The sequence below is a fragment of the Leptidea sinapis genome, chromosome 4 (assembly GCF_905404315.1).
Source record: "Leptidea sinapis chromosome 4, ilLepSina1.1, whole genome shotgun sequence".
NCBI lineage: Eukaryota > Metazoa > Arthropoda > Insecta > Lepidoptera > Pieridae > Leptidea > Leptidea sinapis.
The window spans coordinates 11,524,824-11,546,303 of NC_066268.1; the positions used below are offsets into that span (position 1 = coordinate 11,524,824).

Here is a 21,480-nt window from a genome sequence, read left to right on the forward strand (position 1 = left end):
ATAGATTAGATTGGTATTGTGAGTAAGCGAGATACACTACACATCTACTAGTATCCCTTTCGCGTATGCGATTTTTTTGTTTAGACTCAGTTAAATGAATATTGTATTTAACCACATAAATGCTAGTAATTTTAATCTGATAAATAGAGCAATTCGTGCCAAATTATTACCATCATTACATTCCAAAATATTCAAAATGCACAACGTTAATATTTTCAGTTCTGCCGGCTCTTCCGGAGTACAACCCGTATTTTTAATTCATAACGTTCGTACGTTTTGAAATAATAGATTTTAACGATGTTGTAAGTAGTAGTGGTAGGTACTAACCTTTCTACAATAAAAAGACCTTGCCAGCTCTGTTAATTCAAATTAACTCTAAATTGTTCCCTTGCTTTGTTCTTTTTCATTTATGATACGAATCGTCAATGTGCCGTTCTAAATACAGTTAATGTTCGTTTGTCATAGTAAATTAGTTCCATTAAATCGAAATACATAAACTTACATTGTCTATCGCATTTCTAAACGTTGACAATGGCCGACGAGACGTTCCGATAACTTATGTCATGCATTGTGTCATGCCTATAAACTTTAATGACTCCGTAACTTTACTACCTACCTCTATCTAGAATAGGAATTTTTACAATAGCCCGATCTATAGGTACATTACACGACTGTTCAGTAAAAAGAGGCCCAACGAAAGAATTCAAATATTTTTATTCAAAATAGGATATAGTATCATTTATTGAAAGTCAAAAACTACCACCCAATCGAAAAAGAATGCCTAAGACCTGAGAAGAACGGGCGCAAGACACTCGGCCGGCTTCTTGTTTCAAATATGGTTACAATGTTACATCGTACAATAAAATTTATTATTTCATAGCCAGAGGGCGGTCGCTCCATTCCCAATCTGTGGTATCATTAAGAAAGTCATTTATATGATAGTAACCTTTATCACACAAACCTTTTTAACAATTCTTTTGAATTTCGTAATACTAACATTTGTTTTGAACATTTTCTTGGGATCTTGTTGTAAAAGTAGGGTAAGGTCGACAATAAACCACTTAAATTTTCAAGACCTTTAACTCTACTCCTGCGAGCCCTTACTTTTTACTTATAATTGTAGATAAAATAACTGGCTACATTGTGTAGTACTTAATTTTTGTTATAATACCATAACTTTTTATGTTTTTATATTTTTTTATTTATCGGGAAATGATGATGTGTACACTTAATGGTACTCAATAAACCGGGGGCTGGTACACAGTGAACCATGTGTGCAAACAATGAACCATGCCAATAATCAAAGCATTCAAATTATTAGATTATAATAAATCTTTTTAAGTAAAACCCAGGAATCCATTTAACGTACCTATATATTTGTAGTTACAATCAAAAAGCGTCATTTTTGGTAAAAAAAAGGTACATAATATCGTAAACATTAATGAATTTACCCTTAATTTCTTAGATATCAACAATTAGGTTTTTACGTAGGTACTAATCAATTAAATACAACAAGTTGGTAAGTGAGAAGAAGTAACATTTATAATATTATTTTCATTATCATTAATTAACAAATTCCTAAATGTGTAGTATGTATGTAGTGTCGTCGTCATTTACATTTGTTGGTATAATTCTATCTAGTATCGGTTCTGGTCTGTCTGTGACGCTACTTGGCAAAAAGTCTAACTCCGAAAAAAGATCTCTAGTAAACGGAAAGATACCACATTTTGGAAGCATTTGTTATGTTTGTTGGGGTTAACGCTTTCAAGTATGCCTCTCCAACACATTCTGCTACATCATATATAGAAATAGGTCTCCCCGGGTTGCGTAATAGCCATGAATCAACAGCAGCGTTATAATAGCATTTGAAAGGTCCGTTCACACCAACATCAAGTGGTTGGAGCTCCAGTTGCATTATCGATTAAACACGTAGTTACTAAAATCCCACGCTCACCACTAGTAATCTTAGCGATATTTCTTTGTTGATAGATATTTGTTGTAAAAGTATATACTAACATCGCCACATAAAACACTTACTAACTCGATTTAGTCGAGTACTTTTAGAGATTAACTTATAGATAGTAAAAAAAATTTGAAATAAAAGCAAAAAAATATTCAATCGATAAGTGCCATAAAAATCCATTGAAATTTAGCATTTTAAGTTTTCGCTGTAGCTGCAATATATGTATGTGCATTAAGTTTTCTACAGTTACCCCTGGATATACAATACATTTTACAATACAGATATGTTGGTGCCTCTTTAGCTGGTTATGTTGACCTATATTTTACATGATCGCCGTAAGTTTTTCTTCCAGAAATGAAAACAATAAAGATATGAGTTTAGAAAGGATGAAATTTCTTATCGGAGTTTTTAAATAGTATTTAGTATTTATAGTATACATTTCGAAACTCGGCAGAACAAATATGAGTAAAGTCGTAAATATTATTCCGACCTTAATTCAGATAGAGTCTCTTGCTGTTAGACAACCGATAAAAACAGGCCAGGAATATTAGTTTACTGTGCGTGACAAGCTACGTCTTACAGTAGCGATTTGTATGACACTTTGTGTTAGTGTGCGTGAATTGCTCAAAATAGAGGTTAGTTCTTTAGCCTATTTTTTCCGATGTTTTCACAGCTGTCATAGTCTATCTAGACGTTGGTATATTATATAATCTAAGATTCCGACCATCAAAGAGATTAATTGATTTGTGCTATTTCCTTTTATGAAACTGTGTATCATGAAACTATTTCAATAAAAAAATATTTCAGTAAGGTGAATATTCAAATAATATAAGCATTAAAAAAATAATTATATCAGAAGATCCTATACCAATTTTACCAACCAATAATTTTTTGTCACTCGAAAAGATTTACTTACCCTTATAAAATTTTCCTCTGACGATGTATCTAAGTACCTACCTACAAAATTCTATTATGTTCGGTTGAGCAGTTTATGCGTGAAATTATTTATAATATAGGATATATTTATAATTGGATAGGGATATTCTTATTACATGACAAGAATGGAGAGAAACAGTATAGTGGGTGGCCGAGAAGCTGACGTCCAAAGCTAAAATTTGAATTTGGCTCATTTTATTGGAAGTTTTTAAAAATTGTTAGAAGCCATAGTCTATTTATTTTATTTTATTTTTGATACCTTGAACATTTTCATGAATTTAGCTGGAGCAGTTATCTTGAACTTACGACTCGATTCTAAACTACTTCGGCATTGTCTAAACTATTCATTGTTTCTCATGTGGTTATTGCAACTGTAGTTAATAATTATCAACAATAAAATTAACTAAAAGTGTTCAAAAAATTTTAATAAAGTCCTAAACCACAATTAGGTGAAAAAAGCGGATAAAAGGGGAAAAAAATTATCATCTCCTAAACTACGCAAAATCATAGAACATACATAGGGGTGATTCGGATACCCATCACCATGAGGCTTTCAAATTTTAGCTTTGGACGTCAACTTCTCGGCCACCCTGTATCAAATTAATCTAATAGCGTATGTGAATATATTGAAATAACATTATTGTTAGCAATGCACATATCTGTAAGTAATTATTAGCTCAGGTTTATGCAGCAAGATAAACGTTACTATTTGCATTTTATTTAGCAAGTTGTGCCCTTCATAATGCACTCAATAGCTAATAATGTTGTCAAGTGGAAATTATTATATATTATAATGTGCACGATGTTGAGGAAACTGCTTAAGCCCGTTTTCCTTGAAGTGGAAAGATTCACAAACCGACTAAGGCCAGGCCTGTCCCACTCCCCGTGTAGGTATCGAAATCGTAAGTACCTACGTTCGGCGGCCTCTAAAGACTAGCCCAGCCAATAGGGACTCATGAGCGATCAGGGACTTACTTCACAGATCCGACCGATATTTTAAAAATGGGGAAACGTAAATAATGCAGAGCATATTAAAGGTAATTGCGATTCAAATTTAAATTTCTTAAGCTTCCTAAAATCTAATCTAACGCTGAAACAATCTAATTTAAAGTGATTCGTATAATAATGAAATTACCATTCATTATAGCTACCCATTTATTTCCTCTATACTAAGTAGGTTTGACTATGTAGTGGTCTTCCAACGCATACATTACTACCTGCAACTATTGTAGGTTTGACAACGAGAATATTGATTTAAAATTACGAACATACCTATTTATATTATAGAAAAATCTGAGCTATTTTTGACCTTACACTAGGTAGGTACAGTTTTAGGTTAAGAAGGCAACCCTAATGTTGTCAGAGGAGGTAAGAGTCACGCGATAGAAAGAGAGGCAACTTCTGGGTGAATAAAAATGTAGATTTGTAGCGCTTTGCGATCTCATTATCAGAATCTCAAGCGATCATACAATAACCATAACCATACCATAATAACCCAATAGTTATTGTATGACCGCAAGAGTCCCTATTCCTTTAATTGATTTTTCGGAGAGACTTCTGTTCTTTTACTATTATATATTCTTTGCTAAGACTGAGATCTATAGAGAGTACTTAGACTTTGCTCAGACTTTACTTACGTTACGGGTGCAGCATGAAATGTGAGCGTAACGAAGGACTCTATGGTTAAATTAAAATATAAAAGATAAAAAAATAGATTTAAGAATAGAGTCCTGAGTGCAGCGATGTATTAAGCTCACCCAAGACTAAGACTGCTTTATCCCTGAGAAACATACTCTACTTTTTGTACCGACTGCGAGAAAATAAGAACAAATTAATTCAGTCCCTGGAGCCTGAATGAATTTCAATACAATATTAAGTTACTGTTTTAGAGGCTTTGAATGAATAATTCGATGTTACTAGTTAAAGAATATAGTAATTTTGGAGCAGGTGGTACGAAAAAAATAATTATAAACTCTTGGCACGAGTCTACCGCTAGAGTAATTAGTAGCAATGGCGCGACCGTGTCATGTTATACATTACATAAGGCGCCCGACAAAAATCTATCAGGTATTCTTTTTTATAATACGCGGGCGTAACCGTGGGGCAAAGCCAGTGTATAACGCTTAAATCATTAATTATACGTATGATAGCTGTGAAAACGTCGAAAAAAAAATTAGTTTAGAACTAACTTTTGAGCAATTCACGCACACTAACACAAAGTGTCATACAAATCGCGAGTGTATGACGTAGCTTGTCACGCACACTAAGCTAATATTCCTGGCCTGTTTTTATCGGTTGACTTACAGCAAGAGACATATAAATTATTTAACATTATACGTTCTTAATAAAGGAAAAATATTCTTAATAGGAAAGATTTTTAATTAATATCTCACAATGTACGTACGCACATAAGTAAAATTTGAAAATAATTATTTATACATTATTCTATCGATTTCGTTTTTATGCCGATTCTAACATTACTGTACTTAGAATATATATGAAAAAGTGTTCTAAATAATCCCAAGTAATGCTAATCCTGCCAACAATATTTCAGTTTGGGTTTAACAATTATGAGATCTCTGGTAAAGCCACCCACTAGCCGAGCATGCTAAGCATCATGCCGACCTAACATGTTCCAAAACCCAAAGTACATAACTTCAAGTATTCTTTACCGTTACTGGAACAATCAATGATAAACGCAGTTGTAGATTCTGTCGAGAAAATGGTGAAACACATTGCCACATCCCCTCAGCCAATGCAGCGAGATCCACTCTAAGCAGAGCCAGTATCTTAGGAGACATGAACTCTGAACAGAGTTTCTGTAGCCTTCTCTCTTCTCTTTGAGAGATGCTGTAGATATATCGTATGGATGGGTTAAGGACACCATTAGGGAGGACCTTTTCCCTTTTAGACCTTTTGGTAGAAATAACAAAATAACTTTATTTATAAGCCCTGGCTGTACAAGGCTTTGGCCGTTTAATGTTCGTAGAATAAGCATCTAGATTTATTTTATTTCTTGCACTTTCAGCTGATCTTTCTTTAATGGCCCACTCACTGTAGCTGCCTCTCTTCTTTGTTAAAACTACATGTACACTTATACTGTTTACACACATACTTACTATATTATATCTCTAATTTCAGTTTGCCTCATGCCCAAGTCCTCCTCTAACTACTTCCAATAAATCCTGTCCAATGTCGCCGCCTGTAAAGTCTTGCTGTCTTCATTATTTATCTTCCCATTTATTTTATGATATACCAGTTTGTGACCTTTCTACAACAACGTATCTAGGCAATCTTCCTTTTTTTTATGGAATAGGAGGACAAACGAGCGTACGGGTCACCTGGTGTTAAGTGATCACCGCCGCCCACATTCTCTTGCAACACCAGAGGAATCACAAGAGCGTTGCCGGCCTTTAAGGAAGGTGTACGCGCTTTTTTTGAAGGTACCCATGTCGTATCGTCCCGGAAACACCGCACAAGGAAGCTCATTCCACAGCTTTGTAGTACGAGGGAGAAAGCTCCTTGAAAACCGCACTGTGGAGGACCGCCATACATCCAGTTGGTGGGGATGATATCCTAACTTGTGGCGTGTCGTGCGAAGGTGGAACGTGGCTTCCTATAGTTTAGTTTAGTTTCCAGCAGATTTTATCTAACTTCATCACAATGGTGTGCTTTGATACATAGTTACTTACTAGTAATCTTTGCATTACCCTTTAACCCCCGTGAGTTATAGAAAGTTATAATATTGATAATGATTACCGACCTGTACGGCTACTGAATATTGACCATAATACCTGAGTTAGATGTTACGGCTTGGAATCTTGTTAGACAGAATGCTTCTACGGACATTCATACCGGAGTCATGAATGTTGAATTAGTGTTTATATATAAGTATGGACATTGAACATTATGTGCAGACATTATGATTTGTAAATTTTTTCGCTATTTATATGCAATTCTCGACTACAGGAAGACTTTATAGATTTGCATATTATGCTGCACATACATCCCCTATCAGGACTTGGATGGGAAACAATCTGATTTTCTAATTCGTCTTTTTTTATGGAACAGGAGGACAAACGAGCATACGGGTCACCTGGTGTTAAGTGATCACCGCATCCCACATTCTCTTGCAAGACCAGAGGAATCACAGGAGCGTTGCCGTCTGCTGTTAACTCTACGTATCACCTATCAGTCTTATAGGTATAGTTATAGGTTTGATGATAATCAATAAGTCAGGCAAGAAATTAAGGTATTTCGGAAGTCCTAAAAGCTGCCTTGGACAACATGGTTTAAATATTTTTACACCAAGAATAATATTATATTGTAATTTTCTATTTCAGCTAATTGTATGTCGATACTCGATACTACCATAAGGCCTGTGATTCCTCTGGTGTTGCAAGAGATTATGGGCGGCGGTGATCACTTAACAACAGGTGACCCATACGCTCGTTTATCCTATTCCAATAAAAAAAAGGCCTTGTTAACATACAACGAACAAGAGCAATCATTAGCCATGCTTTTCTTTACTGGCCGGTTTACAAATAATATTTCTCAATCGCTCAATTGCTTTTGCTAAATTCGCTATATATGGAGCGGGCTCATCGGGTACTATTTTTTACAACTAGTTCAATCTAAACAATTTTTTTTTTTTAAATGATAAACCTCACTTCTGCTGAGGTAAAGTGAGGGTTATCACAATAAAATGTAACAAATAGTTTAGATTTGAAAGAGCGACATCTCAAGACCTTTTTTGTATATGAAAATATTGGGTTTTAGCAGGTTATCAACTGTAAAGTAGATCCTGTAGATGCCGCTAGAACCTGAGAGTTGAACAAGATTTATCAACGATACGTCACCCTAACTGTTGGCTCAGTGGAAGAGCGTTCGCACGCGAGAGGTCGCAGTTTCGAGTCCCGCATCGTTCATAAATTTTGTTTTCAAATTTGATTTGTGAAACTAGTTTAATACTTCAACTACCGTAAAATGCCACACTCTAGAACAGCTTACAATAATTGATGTAATAAATAGTAAATATAAGATAAATTATGAGTAAAGTCGTCATTATTTTATCGTCAATGATCGAGTCTGAACTGCATCATATAATGCCGTGGCCATTAATAATGTACCTTGATAATCAATTACATATAATCAATATGAATTGACATACTCGACTGACATACAGGGCTCTTTCAAGAAACGTTTGAGTTGAAGTTACTTGGAAATCTTTTACCTTTAAACGAGCAATTCTTGTATATATACATATAATCTGTATCTCGGAAACGGCTCTAACGATTTTAATGAAATTTAGTGTAGAGTGGTTTAAATTTTAAAAAATGTAGTTTTATCCGTGTTTTAATGAAAAACAGCTACAATAACATTAGAATACAAAGGTAAATTTCGCCACTATATACAAGACTGAAAATATGGACTCAGGTGGGGACATTGGAGGATCCGAAAAGCAGAAGACCCCGGTTCGAGTCCAGATGTCATATTAGTTTTTTTTTTTAAATCCGAACAAGGCCATCCAGATATTTATTACTAATCTAAGAAAAAGCAGCCAAGTGCGAATCAGACTCGCCTATGAAGGGTTCCGTAGTCAGCAAAATTGCGGTTTACGATTTATGACGTATTGAAAAAAGACTTTCACCTCGTTCAAACAATTTTTCGGTGGAAGTTTTTATGGTAATGTACATCATTTTTTTTAGGTCATTCTCATTTCATCATTTTACCACTTTGGAAATTTCTCTCGCACAAACTATTCAGTTTAGAAAAAATGATATTCGAAACCTCAATATAATTTTTAGATTAATAGAAACCCGTATGGATTTGATGAAAAAAAAAATTTTTGAGATTCAGTTCTAGGTATGGTAGGGAACCCCTAAAATTTATTGGTTTTTTTTTTCTATTTATGTATGAAAATCTTAATGTGGTTTACAGAATACATCTACAAGTCTCAACTGTATAGTTCTTATGGTTTCCGAAAATAGTGGCTGTGACATACGGACGGACAGACAGACAGACATGACGAATACATAAGGGTTCCGTTTTTTGCCATTTGGCTACGGAAGCCTAAAAAGTGAATGAACTCAGCTAAGCCCCAACCATAGACTCAAATTACTTACTTACTTTTAATTCAAGAACTACTAACACAAACTTTTTTACATTTTTATTGATCTTGTTAAATATCAGCTATATGCATTAATCTATACTAATATTATAAAGCTGCAGTGTTTGTTTGTTTGTTTGTTTGAACGCGCTAATCTCTGGTACTACTGGTCCGATTTGAATGATTCTTTCAGTCTTGGGTAGTCCATTTATCGAGGAAGGCTATAGGCTATGTTTTTTTTTTTCAAAATTAGGGATCCGTAATAAAATTGCTATTTTGTAACACAAGGTGTAAAATCGAAAACCAATTTTTGCGTGCGCTGCAAAAACTATTGACAATAGAACAAAATGATGTACAGGCTATAATATAGGCAATATTTTATTACTTATAAGACTATCGCGTGAATTATACTTTGTATGGCAAAACAACGTTTGCCGGGTCAGCTAGTTATTCATATAAAATTGTAGGTTTTTACCACATTTAAACATAGGTGTAACACATTTAAACATAACACACTTGGTATTTTCTTTGATTAATGCGAGTGTTACACATTGTAACTGTGTTTTTACATTGATTTTTTACATAAAAATAACATTTTTATTATTATTTTAGCTATTCCGACGTTTCGCGACCTTTTCAGAGCACGTTTTCAGCGGGACACGTCTCAGCCCCATGAAAACGTATGTCCGGGCAAGAAGCAGTCTAACAATGCATGAATATCAACAAGAAGTCGAGACAACATATTGGCTATATATTATCATGCTTGATGCAGGTTAAGGCGAAGAGTAAGCAGAAAACATGCAAACAAGGTGTTTTTAGACAAGTTTTGTGGTGAAAATATAGCATTTGGAGCTATGAACACTACTTTATCCCGTTACACATACCCTTAAGTCTTACTTGTAGGTTGCTAATGCTTGCTCTTAGTTAAACTTAACACTCCAGAGCTATTATGAATTACCAGTTTTGTTTGCAGTTAAACAAGTTTTTTCTCGGCATGATGCATTTGTTTAGTATACTGCTCTCATAAAAGTTGTTCTTATAGCTTTTACTTTTTTGTGTTGGTACATTTTATAAGATTAGTAATCAATAATGAGGATTGTAAGCAATTAAACTGTTTGCGCCTGTTAAAATATTAAATTTTCGACGCAAGAAATCTTGAAAATATTGACTTTGTTACATAGGAGCCGTGAACTCGTATCGCTCAAGGTCGCCGGCATTTAGTGTCGCCTTAAAAAATTTTGATTCTTGCTTCGATGCGTCCAACCGGATGACGTCACGGGCAGTACGGTCAGCAGAAAAGCAAGCTATTCAAATGATAATAAAAGTACCATAAAGCTCATTATGATTTTGATAAATAAAATGACAAAAAAGTCAAGGCCCTCAATAGTGATATTAATAATATTTAAGTACAAATTACTAATTAAACAAATGCTTGTAGCCTTTTCTTTTTTTTGCCTCGCAGAAGGTGTGAGTAGTTTTCCTCAGGAATAAACCTGTCTTAGAGACTGGTTGGCTAGGGTGGCTTTGATCCCTCGCTCTACTAAATTCAAATTCAAATATTTTTATTCAAAGTAGGATGTGACATCACTTATTGAATGTCAAAAACTACCACTCATTCCAAAACGAATGTGTCAGACCGGAGAAGAATGGGCCCAAAAAACTCAGCGGGCTTCCTATTTTCATCAATTAATATGTTTTCAAAGTAATACGGTACAATTAAACTTATTATTTAATAGCCTGAGGGCGGTCGCTCCATTCCGTCTGTCTGTCTGTCAACAGGCTGTATCACATGAACCGTGATGGTTAGACATTTGAAATTTACACAGATGATGTAAGTATATTTATTGCCGCTATAACAAAAAATACTAAAAGACCGAATAATTTAAATACTTAAGAGGCTTCTATACAACAGACATGAATTTTTTGCTGTTTTTAACTGACTTCAAAAAAGGAGGAGGTTCTCAAATCGTAGGTATGTTTTTTTATGTTTGTTACCTCAGAACTTTCGACTGTGTGAACCGATTTTGATAATTTTTATTTGAAAGCTGGTGCTTCCCGTGCGGCCCTTTGCAATTTGGTCCAGATCTGACAATGGTATCCATGAGAAAATCATAAAAGTCTTAAATTTTCTATAAGTATGTGCGCGATAAATTTACGAATCTATGAGTACCGCGCCAACTTAATTCGATGGTTCTATTTTTATTGCAAAGGATATTCTTCAAAGGTAGTTTGGTGAGAGTTTAGTTAGGTTCTGACTATGGAATCCATGTCAAAGTAACGAAACTCTTCAATTCTTCGGAGAAAATTAACGATACTCGGCCGAATCTTTTGAACGCTATCCGGATATTCGAGTCACATACCGTAACGTCGTTATGGTCAAGTAATTGCCATAGTCGAACATGATGATTAAGGCGAAGAGTAAGCCGAAAACGATAAGGTATTTTTTTCAGTACTATTGTCAGAAAAGTTATTCTTATAGCTTGGACTTTTTTTGTGTAGCTACATTTATTCAGATTAGTAATTAGTAAATCAGGATAGTAAGCATATTAAACTGTTTGCGCGCCTTTTCAACGCAATAATTTTGGAAATATTGACTTTGTTGCATAGATAGAAGAGCCGTGAACTCATATCGCTCAAGGTCGCTGGCATTTAGTGTCGCCTTAATGGAACTCCTTAACGACTTACGGCCGTTCCCAATATACTATCTACAGATAGCGATTAATTACTACCGTCTACTGTCAATAATCTGAAGCTGTCCCAATATACCCGATATATCATTCTTATCGCTTTATATTGGGACGCGTGAATTGTAACTTTCATACAAACTTCTACCGCTAGTAAACTATACGTCGTGCCATTGACAGACAGCGTGTACGGATAATCGATAAGTTTATTGGGACAGAAAAGTCAACGATAGTTACGATTTTTATCTCAAGTATGAGATAGACTGAATATTGGGAACGGCCGTTACAGTAAAGGTGCGATCTGATATCTAGATTATCAGCTAGATTCAGCTTTTATGCGATGTGTATTTATTTTAAACAATTTCCAACTAACCGACGGATATGTAGAAGTTGTAAGGGTTCAGCATAATTGGTTACTTCGGTAGGTAATCAGACTTGATAGTTGATAGCGAGCAGAGGTCTCAAATTACAGCAATATTGCAGTGTTTGCGGTTGTATCTGTATTTTGATCATACATTCCTTGATACTTGTTTGTTTAATTATGATTATATTGTAATTGAAATGATTTGTAAATCGATGTAAATGTAAATCTTGATATAAAAGAGTGGCAATGAGTTTCTTGCTATTTCTTCTCATTAGCTCAACCCTTTACGAAGTAGCAGTAGATTCAATTAGAAAATTTATTTTTTTTGACATTCATAAGTGTCGTTTTCGTGACCTACGTGAATAAATTGATTTTGATTTGATTTAACGAATGCATTCTCAATAAAATATCAACGTTGGATGGAAAAACCTTTATTTATGACAGTAAGGGACGAGACGAGCAGGACGTTCAGCTGGTGGTTATTACGCCCTGCCCATTAGAATGCAGTGCCGCTCAGGATTCTTGAAAAACCGAAAAATTCTGAGCGGCACTACAAGTGCGTTCGTCACCTTGAGACGAAAGATGTTGAAGTCTCATTTGCCCAGTAATTTCACACAATAATATTTACACATTACTGCTTCACGGCAGAAATAGGCGCCGTTGGTTCTCATAATCTAGCCGGCATCCTGTGCAAAGGTAAACATCAGAAAACATCAGTTTCTCAGATTAGCGTGCACAAACACAGACAAAAATTTTTAAATCCATATTTTGGTCTGAATTATTGTATCATTTTGGTGCGTGCGTTGATGCAAAATGAAAGTTAATCAATACCATGGTTTACCCATTAATTCACCATTGTACGATTTTGGTGTGTTGGTGCAAAATAAATTTAATTCAAATCAAATCAAAATCACTTTATTCATGAATATCAAGGAAATTACACTTATGAATATCAAAAAATATATTTTTTCTTATTGAATCTACCGCTACTTCGTAAAGAGTTGAGCTTATGAGAAGAAGTAGCAAGAAACACATTGCCACTCTTTTTAATTATTAACAATCATGTAGTCTAACGACACTGGTGTTAATGCTAAGCTAATACTCGCGTCAATGTGGAAAGCCCGTGAAAATTCTATTACTATTTACTCTTTCTCAACTTCAATAATATAATGTTAGACGTTATCAAAAAATCATATTAAAATTTACAGATACAATTTTATTAAGTATATCTAACCACCTGGTTACCTATTTGAAAGCATTTGAAGCCAGTAATAAATTAATTTACATTCCAATGCATATTAATAATCCAATAAAGAAAATATTAACAGTAATTTATAATTTTACGAAGTGCACGAAGAAATAACCAAAATAAATCTCAGATCTGTCGTGGATTAGTATAGCTGTAATGAAACCTACCCCATCGTTTCGGAGTTCGTCCCAAGAAGCTTTTCTCCTCTGGATCGTATATGGCCTTGCAGATCCTCATCCACAAGGGTCCTGCGGGTGGTGGAGAACGAGCCCAGTCAGTGTCCACACCGTTTGATTTGCTCATATTTAAATAACACTGATCTGTTTCTGAATACGACAAGCGCGGAGCACTGTACCAATGCGTCTGCGCACACGTGTGCCTTGACGCAGACTGTGATATATTTGGTGCTGCATTGCCATATGGTGAGCTTTGGCGATGGTTTTAATTAAAGAACTGTTTACGGCCGAGGCGTGATCGATGCATTTTATGTTATGCGTGGCCATCCCGTTTGTAATAATGAACAAATAAGTATTTAAAGGTTTAAATTAAACACTTTTAAAGCATTAAAACGCGTGTAATTGTTTATTGTAACTATGTTTTTACATTAGATTGGATTAGGGGACCCCTGAAAATGTACTCTGAAAAGGTCATGAAATTTTAACTATAAAATAGTTATAAAACTACTTTTACGCTCAATCTAATGTATAAACACGTTTACAATTATACGCGTCTTAAACATTTTTAAAAAGTGTTTATTCAAATGTGTAAAAATGCTATAGTTAAAGGTTGACTGTGTTTTTGGCAACATAATATTCCGAGGCAATACTAGTAACAGATTTTTTTTTTAATCCTAGTTACCAATGGACCATAATATATAATAATAATATAAGGTATAAGTCAAATAAACTTTTTTCAATTAGACTTTTATTAAGCCCTTTTGAATCGGTACTATATATATTTCTTTTAAATTACTGAATCTACCGTATGTTCGGAAAAAGTAGAGCTCGTGAGAAGAACATACAAGAATCTCAACGGCCTCAGCTAAGGACACATTTAAGTAAGCGTATAGCTAAACTTTCAATATCGACAAGATATCGATAAATTATCTGTGATACCAGTATAAAAAATTATTAGACAAATTAATTTCTTAGCACACAAATTGATTCATAAACACTTATATTGAATAGCAGGAAACTCCATAATTGTCTAAAAACAAAGAATAAAATAAACTGATAGGTTATTTTTTGCTGTGACAATATCCGAAGTCCATTCAGTCAGTGTCTTAGTATGAGTCTGTCTCAGTAACAACCAGACCTACTTTGGCATCACATACTTTTCAAAGAACTGCCGCCCGGAGCCTCGCAATGGCCTACCCATTGGCCGCCTCTGTTGGTACATAACAAATTGCTTAGATTTGCAAGAGCGACATCTCAAGACAATTTCCAAATATGCAAATATTGGGGTTGAACAGGTTACAGGTAAAGTAGATCCTGTAGATGAAGCCACTGCCTGAGAGTTGAACAAAGCATACAAGATTTTATCAACAATACCTCACTCGAATGGTTGACCGGTTAGCAAGAGCGCTCGCAAGAGAGGTCACGACCTCGAGTCCCGCACTGTTCATAAAATTTGTTTTCAAATTTTATTGGTGTGATAAATCAAGTCAATATTAAAAGAAAATAATTTTATTCCCATCAGTCGCACATACATGCATGCAGCCCTTGCATGTCCCTTATTTTCATAAAAAAAAATACTAATTGACGCTTGCTTTATTGTGCACACAAACCGACTGTGGAAGTCGGAAGAATAGAATAGAACTTTTTACAAGAATGTGCAAACTTAGATTAAGGATTGGTCTCCGCTGCGCTCCAACTAGATACCGTGGGTACTATCTAAGAACAATAGCTTTTTTATTACGGCAACTTTATATTGTAGTGTGTATTGGCTAATTGTAAAGATGCTTGTGTGCGTGGCATCTTGACACTCAATGGCATCTTTCAAATTTTGTAACTTATATACGCTTCGAAATTAATAAAATACAAAATACTTACCTACTGATCCCATTGTCTTTCTTGTTTCTTGTAGTAATAGATATTTTTACTAGACAACCCGACATTTTAGTTTCAATTATTAGCAAAGTTTAACAGAACATGACACACGTCAACGTGACACAGTGTTCGAGATTGGCTCGAGTACGCCCACTTGGGCGTTGTATTAGTTGCCGCACTTTGCTACTACGCCTGCGGTAGCTAGTTGGAGCGCAGCGGAGACCAATCCTTAATCTAAATGTACAACCTTACGTTATGATACTTTTCAATAATTCCTTTTTCGTCCGTCACGTGGTTTGTCATAGGATACTGTCTAATTTAAATAAAAATATTTCACTTCCTACAAGTGGCGCATAATTTTCGTCAGCAATATATTTTTTTTATGAAGCTTATCTGCGTACATTTTTATGATAGATTCTGACACTCTACACTCTACAGATTCGAATCAAATCCTTTGACCGGTATAAAAGTTCTCCTGTCGCTTTAGCAACTATTAGATACTTTATTTATTTGTAGTGTATGTGGATGATGCAGCTACTGTACTCAATATTTTTTGTATTAATTTAAATTTACTTTTTTGACTTACTCGTGTAAGACATTGACTATTTGACGTTTGAGTGTGTTTGTTGCATCATTTTACATATTATATTGTAATTGAAATGATGTGTAAATCGATGTAAATGTAAATTTTGATGTAAAAGAGTGGCAATGAGTTTCTTGCTACTTCTTCTCATTAGCTCAACCCTTTACGAAGTAGCGGTAGATTCAATAAGAATTTTTTTTTTTTTTTTTGACATTCATAAGTTTCATTTCCGTGACCTACGTGAATAAACTGATTTTGATTTGATTTTGATATATTCTTAATTTATATCATTTGACAAAAGTGCCCCAACGCAAATATACCATTCAATTTTTTTATTAATATATCTAACTAATATTTATTTATTTATTTAAAACATCATAAAATCCACAGAACTTAAATTAGGTTATAATAATACTATTTTGTAGGACTTACATCTAATAACGGATTTACAATATTTATAAAAAGACATTAATACAGTATTTAATTTCACATAAGTATCAACCGATTAGTTATCAGAATATTACCTATTTAAAAAATAAATTATATATTAATAACATAAATAAAAATGGATAGCGATAGTAAAGCATTAAAAATTTATTATCAAAACGCCAGAGGCCTAAGAACAAAGACAAAGCTATTTTATGATAATTTGTTACTACAGAACTATGATATTATACTTATTACTGAGACTTGGCTACATGATGGGATATTCGATGCGGAACTATGTTGCGATAGATATAATGTCTTCCGTTTGGACCGACGGTCACTTGGAGGGGGGACTATGGTTCTATGTCTATCTAGCATAAAAGCACGTGTGCGGCCGGAATTTCATGTAGATAAGTTAGAATGCATATGGATTACCGTACCCGCTAAAAATGTAGGGTCTCTATACAACATTCATATAGCTTTGACTTATATGCCCTCAGATCTGCCATCAAAAATACACACACTACTTAAAATAGCCTCAGACGTTCAGAATACTCACCCTAACGACAACTTGCTGATAGCGGGTGATTTTAATTTATCATGTGTTGATTGGAGTCTGAATACTCAACCTAAAATATTAAAAAAGGGTTCAGTTGAGGTACAAAAGGCTGCACACAACCTAATTACTGATCTATCTTTCTTCGGTCTTTCTCAATATAACACAATTACTAACAGCTGCAATAACACATTAGATCTTATATTCTCAACTTTCCCATTAATAATACAGAAAGCTAATTATCCCCTTGTAAAAGAAGACGTTTTCCATCCCGCATTAAGTATTACAGCCCCTGATATACATGTCCCTCCATTTATACCTAAATCTAAAATTAAATTTCAATATAGAAAAGCAGATTATTTAAAAATTAATAATTATTTAATGCAAACCGATTGGTCTTTTGTGGTTGAGGATATCGATTTGCAAAATGTCATTACAAAGTTCTATAAAATTATCAACGATACTATAGAAACATATGTGCCAAAAACTCGCTCTAGTATTAGTACTTATCCAATATGGTATTCTAAAACACTTATAAATTTAATTAAAAAGAAAAATACGATACACGCCAATTGGATAAAGCACCGAAATCCTAACGATTACGCAGACTTTTCTGAGCTGAGGAAAAGGCAAAAAAGTGTACAAGATAAATGTTATAAAACGTATATCAACTTTGCACAAAATAAGATTAAAACCAACTCTAAGATGATTTGGAGCTATGTAAAGTCCAAACGAAAAAATGTTTCTTCCTATCCTCTACAAATGACCCTTGGTACTTCTCAAATCATTAACCCGGTTGATATATGTACAGCATTTAATAATTTCTTTAACAAAAATTTTAATCAACCATTACCAAGCTATATCTTTGATAATAGTATTGATAACTGTCCGCAATCAAGTATTATTCAATCAATAGTTGTTACAGAGAAAGAAATAAGAAAAGTCATTGTTCATCTCGATAAAAAACAAGGGCGCTGGTACTGATAACATAAATCCAATTTATTTTACTCACACGGTCAACAGCCTTACATACCCTATCACATTGCTGTTTAATAGATGCCTACATGAGGGATATTTTCCGAACATCTGGAAAACTGCTCATATTGTGCCAATTTACAAAAAAGGGTCAAGGGTATAGAAAATTACCGTCCCATATCGATACTTAATGTTTTCAGTAAGTTAATGGAAAGAGTTGTTCATACGCATATTTATCCTGCGCTGAGTACACTAATTCCTGAAGAGCAACATGGTTTTATGAAGGGGCGATCTACAACTACTAATTTAGGCTGTTTTATGGACTATGTTGTGTCAAGTATGGATGGTGGGTCTCAGATTGATGTGATCTACACAGACTTTGAGAAAGCATTCGATCGAGTGGACCATGTTATTCTCTTGCATAAGCTTTATGAATTGGGTATTCGGGGTAACCTTTTGAGATGGATGGAATCGTACTTACAAAATCGTTCCCAAGCTGTAGTAGTAGTAGGAGGCTACTGCTCAAACTTTGAAATCATACCATCGGGTGTCCCTCAAGGCTCAATTCTGGGTTATTTTATATGCTTGCTATCTTTATGATATAAGTAAATGTTTTCACTATGCAAAGTTCCTGATGTACGCCGATGATACTAAAATCTTTATGACAATCAAAGATAATTTGGACTGTTCCAAACTGCAAGCCGATTTAGATAGACTTACTTGCTATTATAATTGTAACCGCATAGATGTCAACCATGAAAAATGCATCTATGTCTCTTTCACGAGAAGAAAGTTTCCAACAGAATTTAGTTACCAAATTAATCATCACCAAATTGATAAAAACAAGTAGTCTTCTGGATGAAAAGGTAATATTTGGAGAACAAATAGATACAATTGTATGTAAGTCATATAAAAGTTTAGGCTTCATCTTGCGCGTAAGTAGCCCCTTTTCTGACTTGGATTGCATCAAGGTTTTGTAGAACTCATATATTAGAAGCATTCTTGAATATTGTAGTGTTATATGGAATTTGCAATATTCTGTCTATATTAAGAAATTAGAAAGCATTCAGAGAAAATATGTGAATCACCATAACTTTAGGACTCACAGTTATAATAAAGGTTATGAAGAATCTTGTAAGCACCATCAACTCATTAGTCTTGAAAACAGACGTATCCTTCTTATTATCTCTTTTACATGGGCTTTGTCACGGTTATGTAGACTGTCAGGAACTTACCACTAAAACTTTAAATTTTTGTACTCCAAAAAGACGCTCTAGGCACACATGTTTATTTCCTATTCCTCTGGTGTCCTCAAATTACGCACAACATTCTATAATAACTCGATTACATAAAACCTATAATAATAAGTTTAGTTCGGTTGATATTTACCACCTCAATAAACTCAAATTCAAAAATGAGATATTAAGAATATTAGTTGAAACATAATTTTATGATTTTATTAAGATAGTTCATTTCATGTTAGTTAGGTATCTTTTCATAGTTTAAAGCCTGTGTTTTTATCACACTAAAACGAATACACACACAAACACACACACACACACATACACCCACACACATGCACACATGTATATATAATTGTATACTAACTAGCAAATATCCGAATACATTCATGGTGTTTTACTGTGTCGATTGCTTAAAATTAAGGCCTTTAAAATGTTAATCCCTTTTGGCTGTCAGATCACATTTATATGTGTTAATTAAATATTTTTAAGAGCTGTGGATTATGTATAAATAAATAAATAAATAAAGACATGATATTTGTGCGTGTGCGGTTTGGTGAGAGTGTGTGTGTGTGTTTGTGAATTACTCTAAATTTAACCTTCCTTCAGATTTTTACTAACAATATATATAATATCTACATAGCCCCTCGAGATATATGGTTTGATGGGTAATAAAAATATGTCATATTTATACCAACATTGGAATAATAGGTAGGTACACTGTAATAAAATATTTTTGGGTTCCCTGAGCAACAATTCAATACAACTCTATATAAGTCACCTTGAAGTTCAGCTTTTTCTGTGTAGAGAAGATATAAGATGTCATCCTGACTATCTGGATATGTGGCGTTCTTCCATAGTTCGTTTTTCAAGGAAAATTGGTTGGTTCTATTCCCCGTCCAACCAAACTGTTGATTAAGCTTAGTACTGGTGCGATGACACGGTTCCCATGTCGTATCATCTTGGAAATACCGCGTCTGCTCTAATATCTTTTACATTAAAATTTCCTCATGAAAATGCAGTATAGAAATAGAACTAAAAATCAATGCAATGAGATCAGATTAATACTTAATTTATAAAAAAGTACGGTGCTACTTAAGAACACATAACAATTTATTATGTTTTCTTAAAAAGGGGGTATTTTCAATTTAAATAATTAATTATTTCTATATAAATATATGTAATAGTTATTAAAGCAGTAAAATAATAAGTCGATATCATATTTTTTCATATAAAAAAATAATTTCACGTAAAGATGTGTAAAAAAAATCATTAAAAGGAATCAGCCATAGGAGTTAGGGCAGGACATAAGTCAAGGTGAAAAAAAAATAAAAAAAACGCCCACCTACGACTAGGTGAGTACGCATGCATGCAAGCATGGAGGTAATCCGCGGTGCATCGAACTCAAACACGTTGCGTCAAGTTGGCAACTGCTCTAGATATGAATAATTTAAATTCAAATATTTTTATTCAAAATAGGATTAAAAATCACTTATTGAACGTCAAAAACTACCACCCATTCAAAAGAGACTGCCTCAGACCTGGGAAGAATGGGCGCAAGAAACTCAGCGGGCTTTTTTTTTGATATATAATATGGATTACAATGTGGTATCGTACAATAAACATTTATAGTTAAAGAGCCTGAGGGTGTTCGCTTTATTCCCAGTCCGTGGTGTCATTAAGAAAATCGTTTATGCTATAATAACCTTTCCCACATAAACGTAATAAATAATCATTTGTATCGTAATCGTAAATAATCATTTGTATGCAGATTTGGTACTGTTGTCAGTCTCTTGAGTCAGCAGCCTCAAAAAGATATGCTGGCGCCCCCATGGAGTATTTATATATAAAGTTACATACCAGTAAGGTATATTATATTCGGCTATTCTGTTCATATATTTTTTCTTTTAGTTTATATTTTTTTATTATTAAGATAGAGATAAACAGTTGAATAAAAATAAGTACCATAATCTTAATTATATTTCAGTTTATAATGAATAAACTAATACGTATGTATATATATTTGAATATAAGAACCTGCACATAAGCTTTGGATTGAAACACAGCAAAAAACCTCATAAGATGTACCTTTGTTCTAAATAATAATTAATTTAGTCAACAAAAACCATTACTGTGTATGACACACCTTTTCATCGTGTGCATCATGCATATGCATTTTTTTATGGAAAATGAGGACAAACGAGCGTACGGGTCACCTGTTAAGTGATCACCGCCGCCCACATTCTCTTGCAACACGAGAGGAATCACAGGAGTGTTGCCGGCCATCAATTTGTCTATAATCTACATTTTTCATTTATCCGTTGCTGGGTTCTACTACACATGAAC

At 34.1% G+C, this 21,480-nt stretch overlaps 1 protein-coding gene and 1 long non-coding RNA gene across 2 annotated transcripts in view; both read right to left on the minus strand.

Moving 5' to 3' along the window:
• The window catches only part of LOC126980030 (sodium/potassium-transporting ATPase subunit beta-1-like), a 32,399-nt gene extending 18,672 nt beyond the window's left edge, over positions 1-13,727 (minus strand). The window contains exon 1 of the mRNA XM_050829660.1: positions 13,473-13,727. Within this exon, the coding sequence (XP_050685617.1) occupies positions 13,473-13,608 (136 nt within the window). The 5' untranslated portion in view covers positions 13,609-13,727. The remainder of the gene's footprint in view (positions 1-13,472) is intronic.
• Positions 1-21,480, minus strand: part of LOC126980031 (uncharacterized) — a 95,531-nt gene that overhangs the window by 49,242 nt on the left and 24,809 nt on the right. The gene's annotated exons all lie outside the window — the stretch shown is intronic.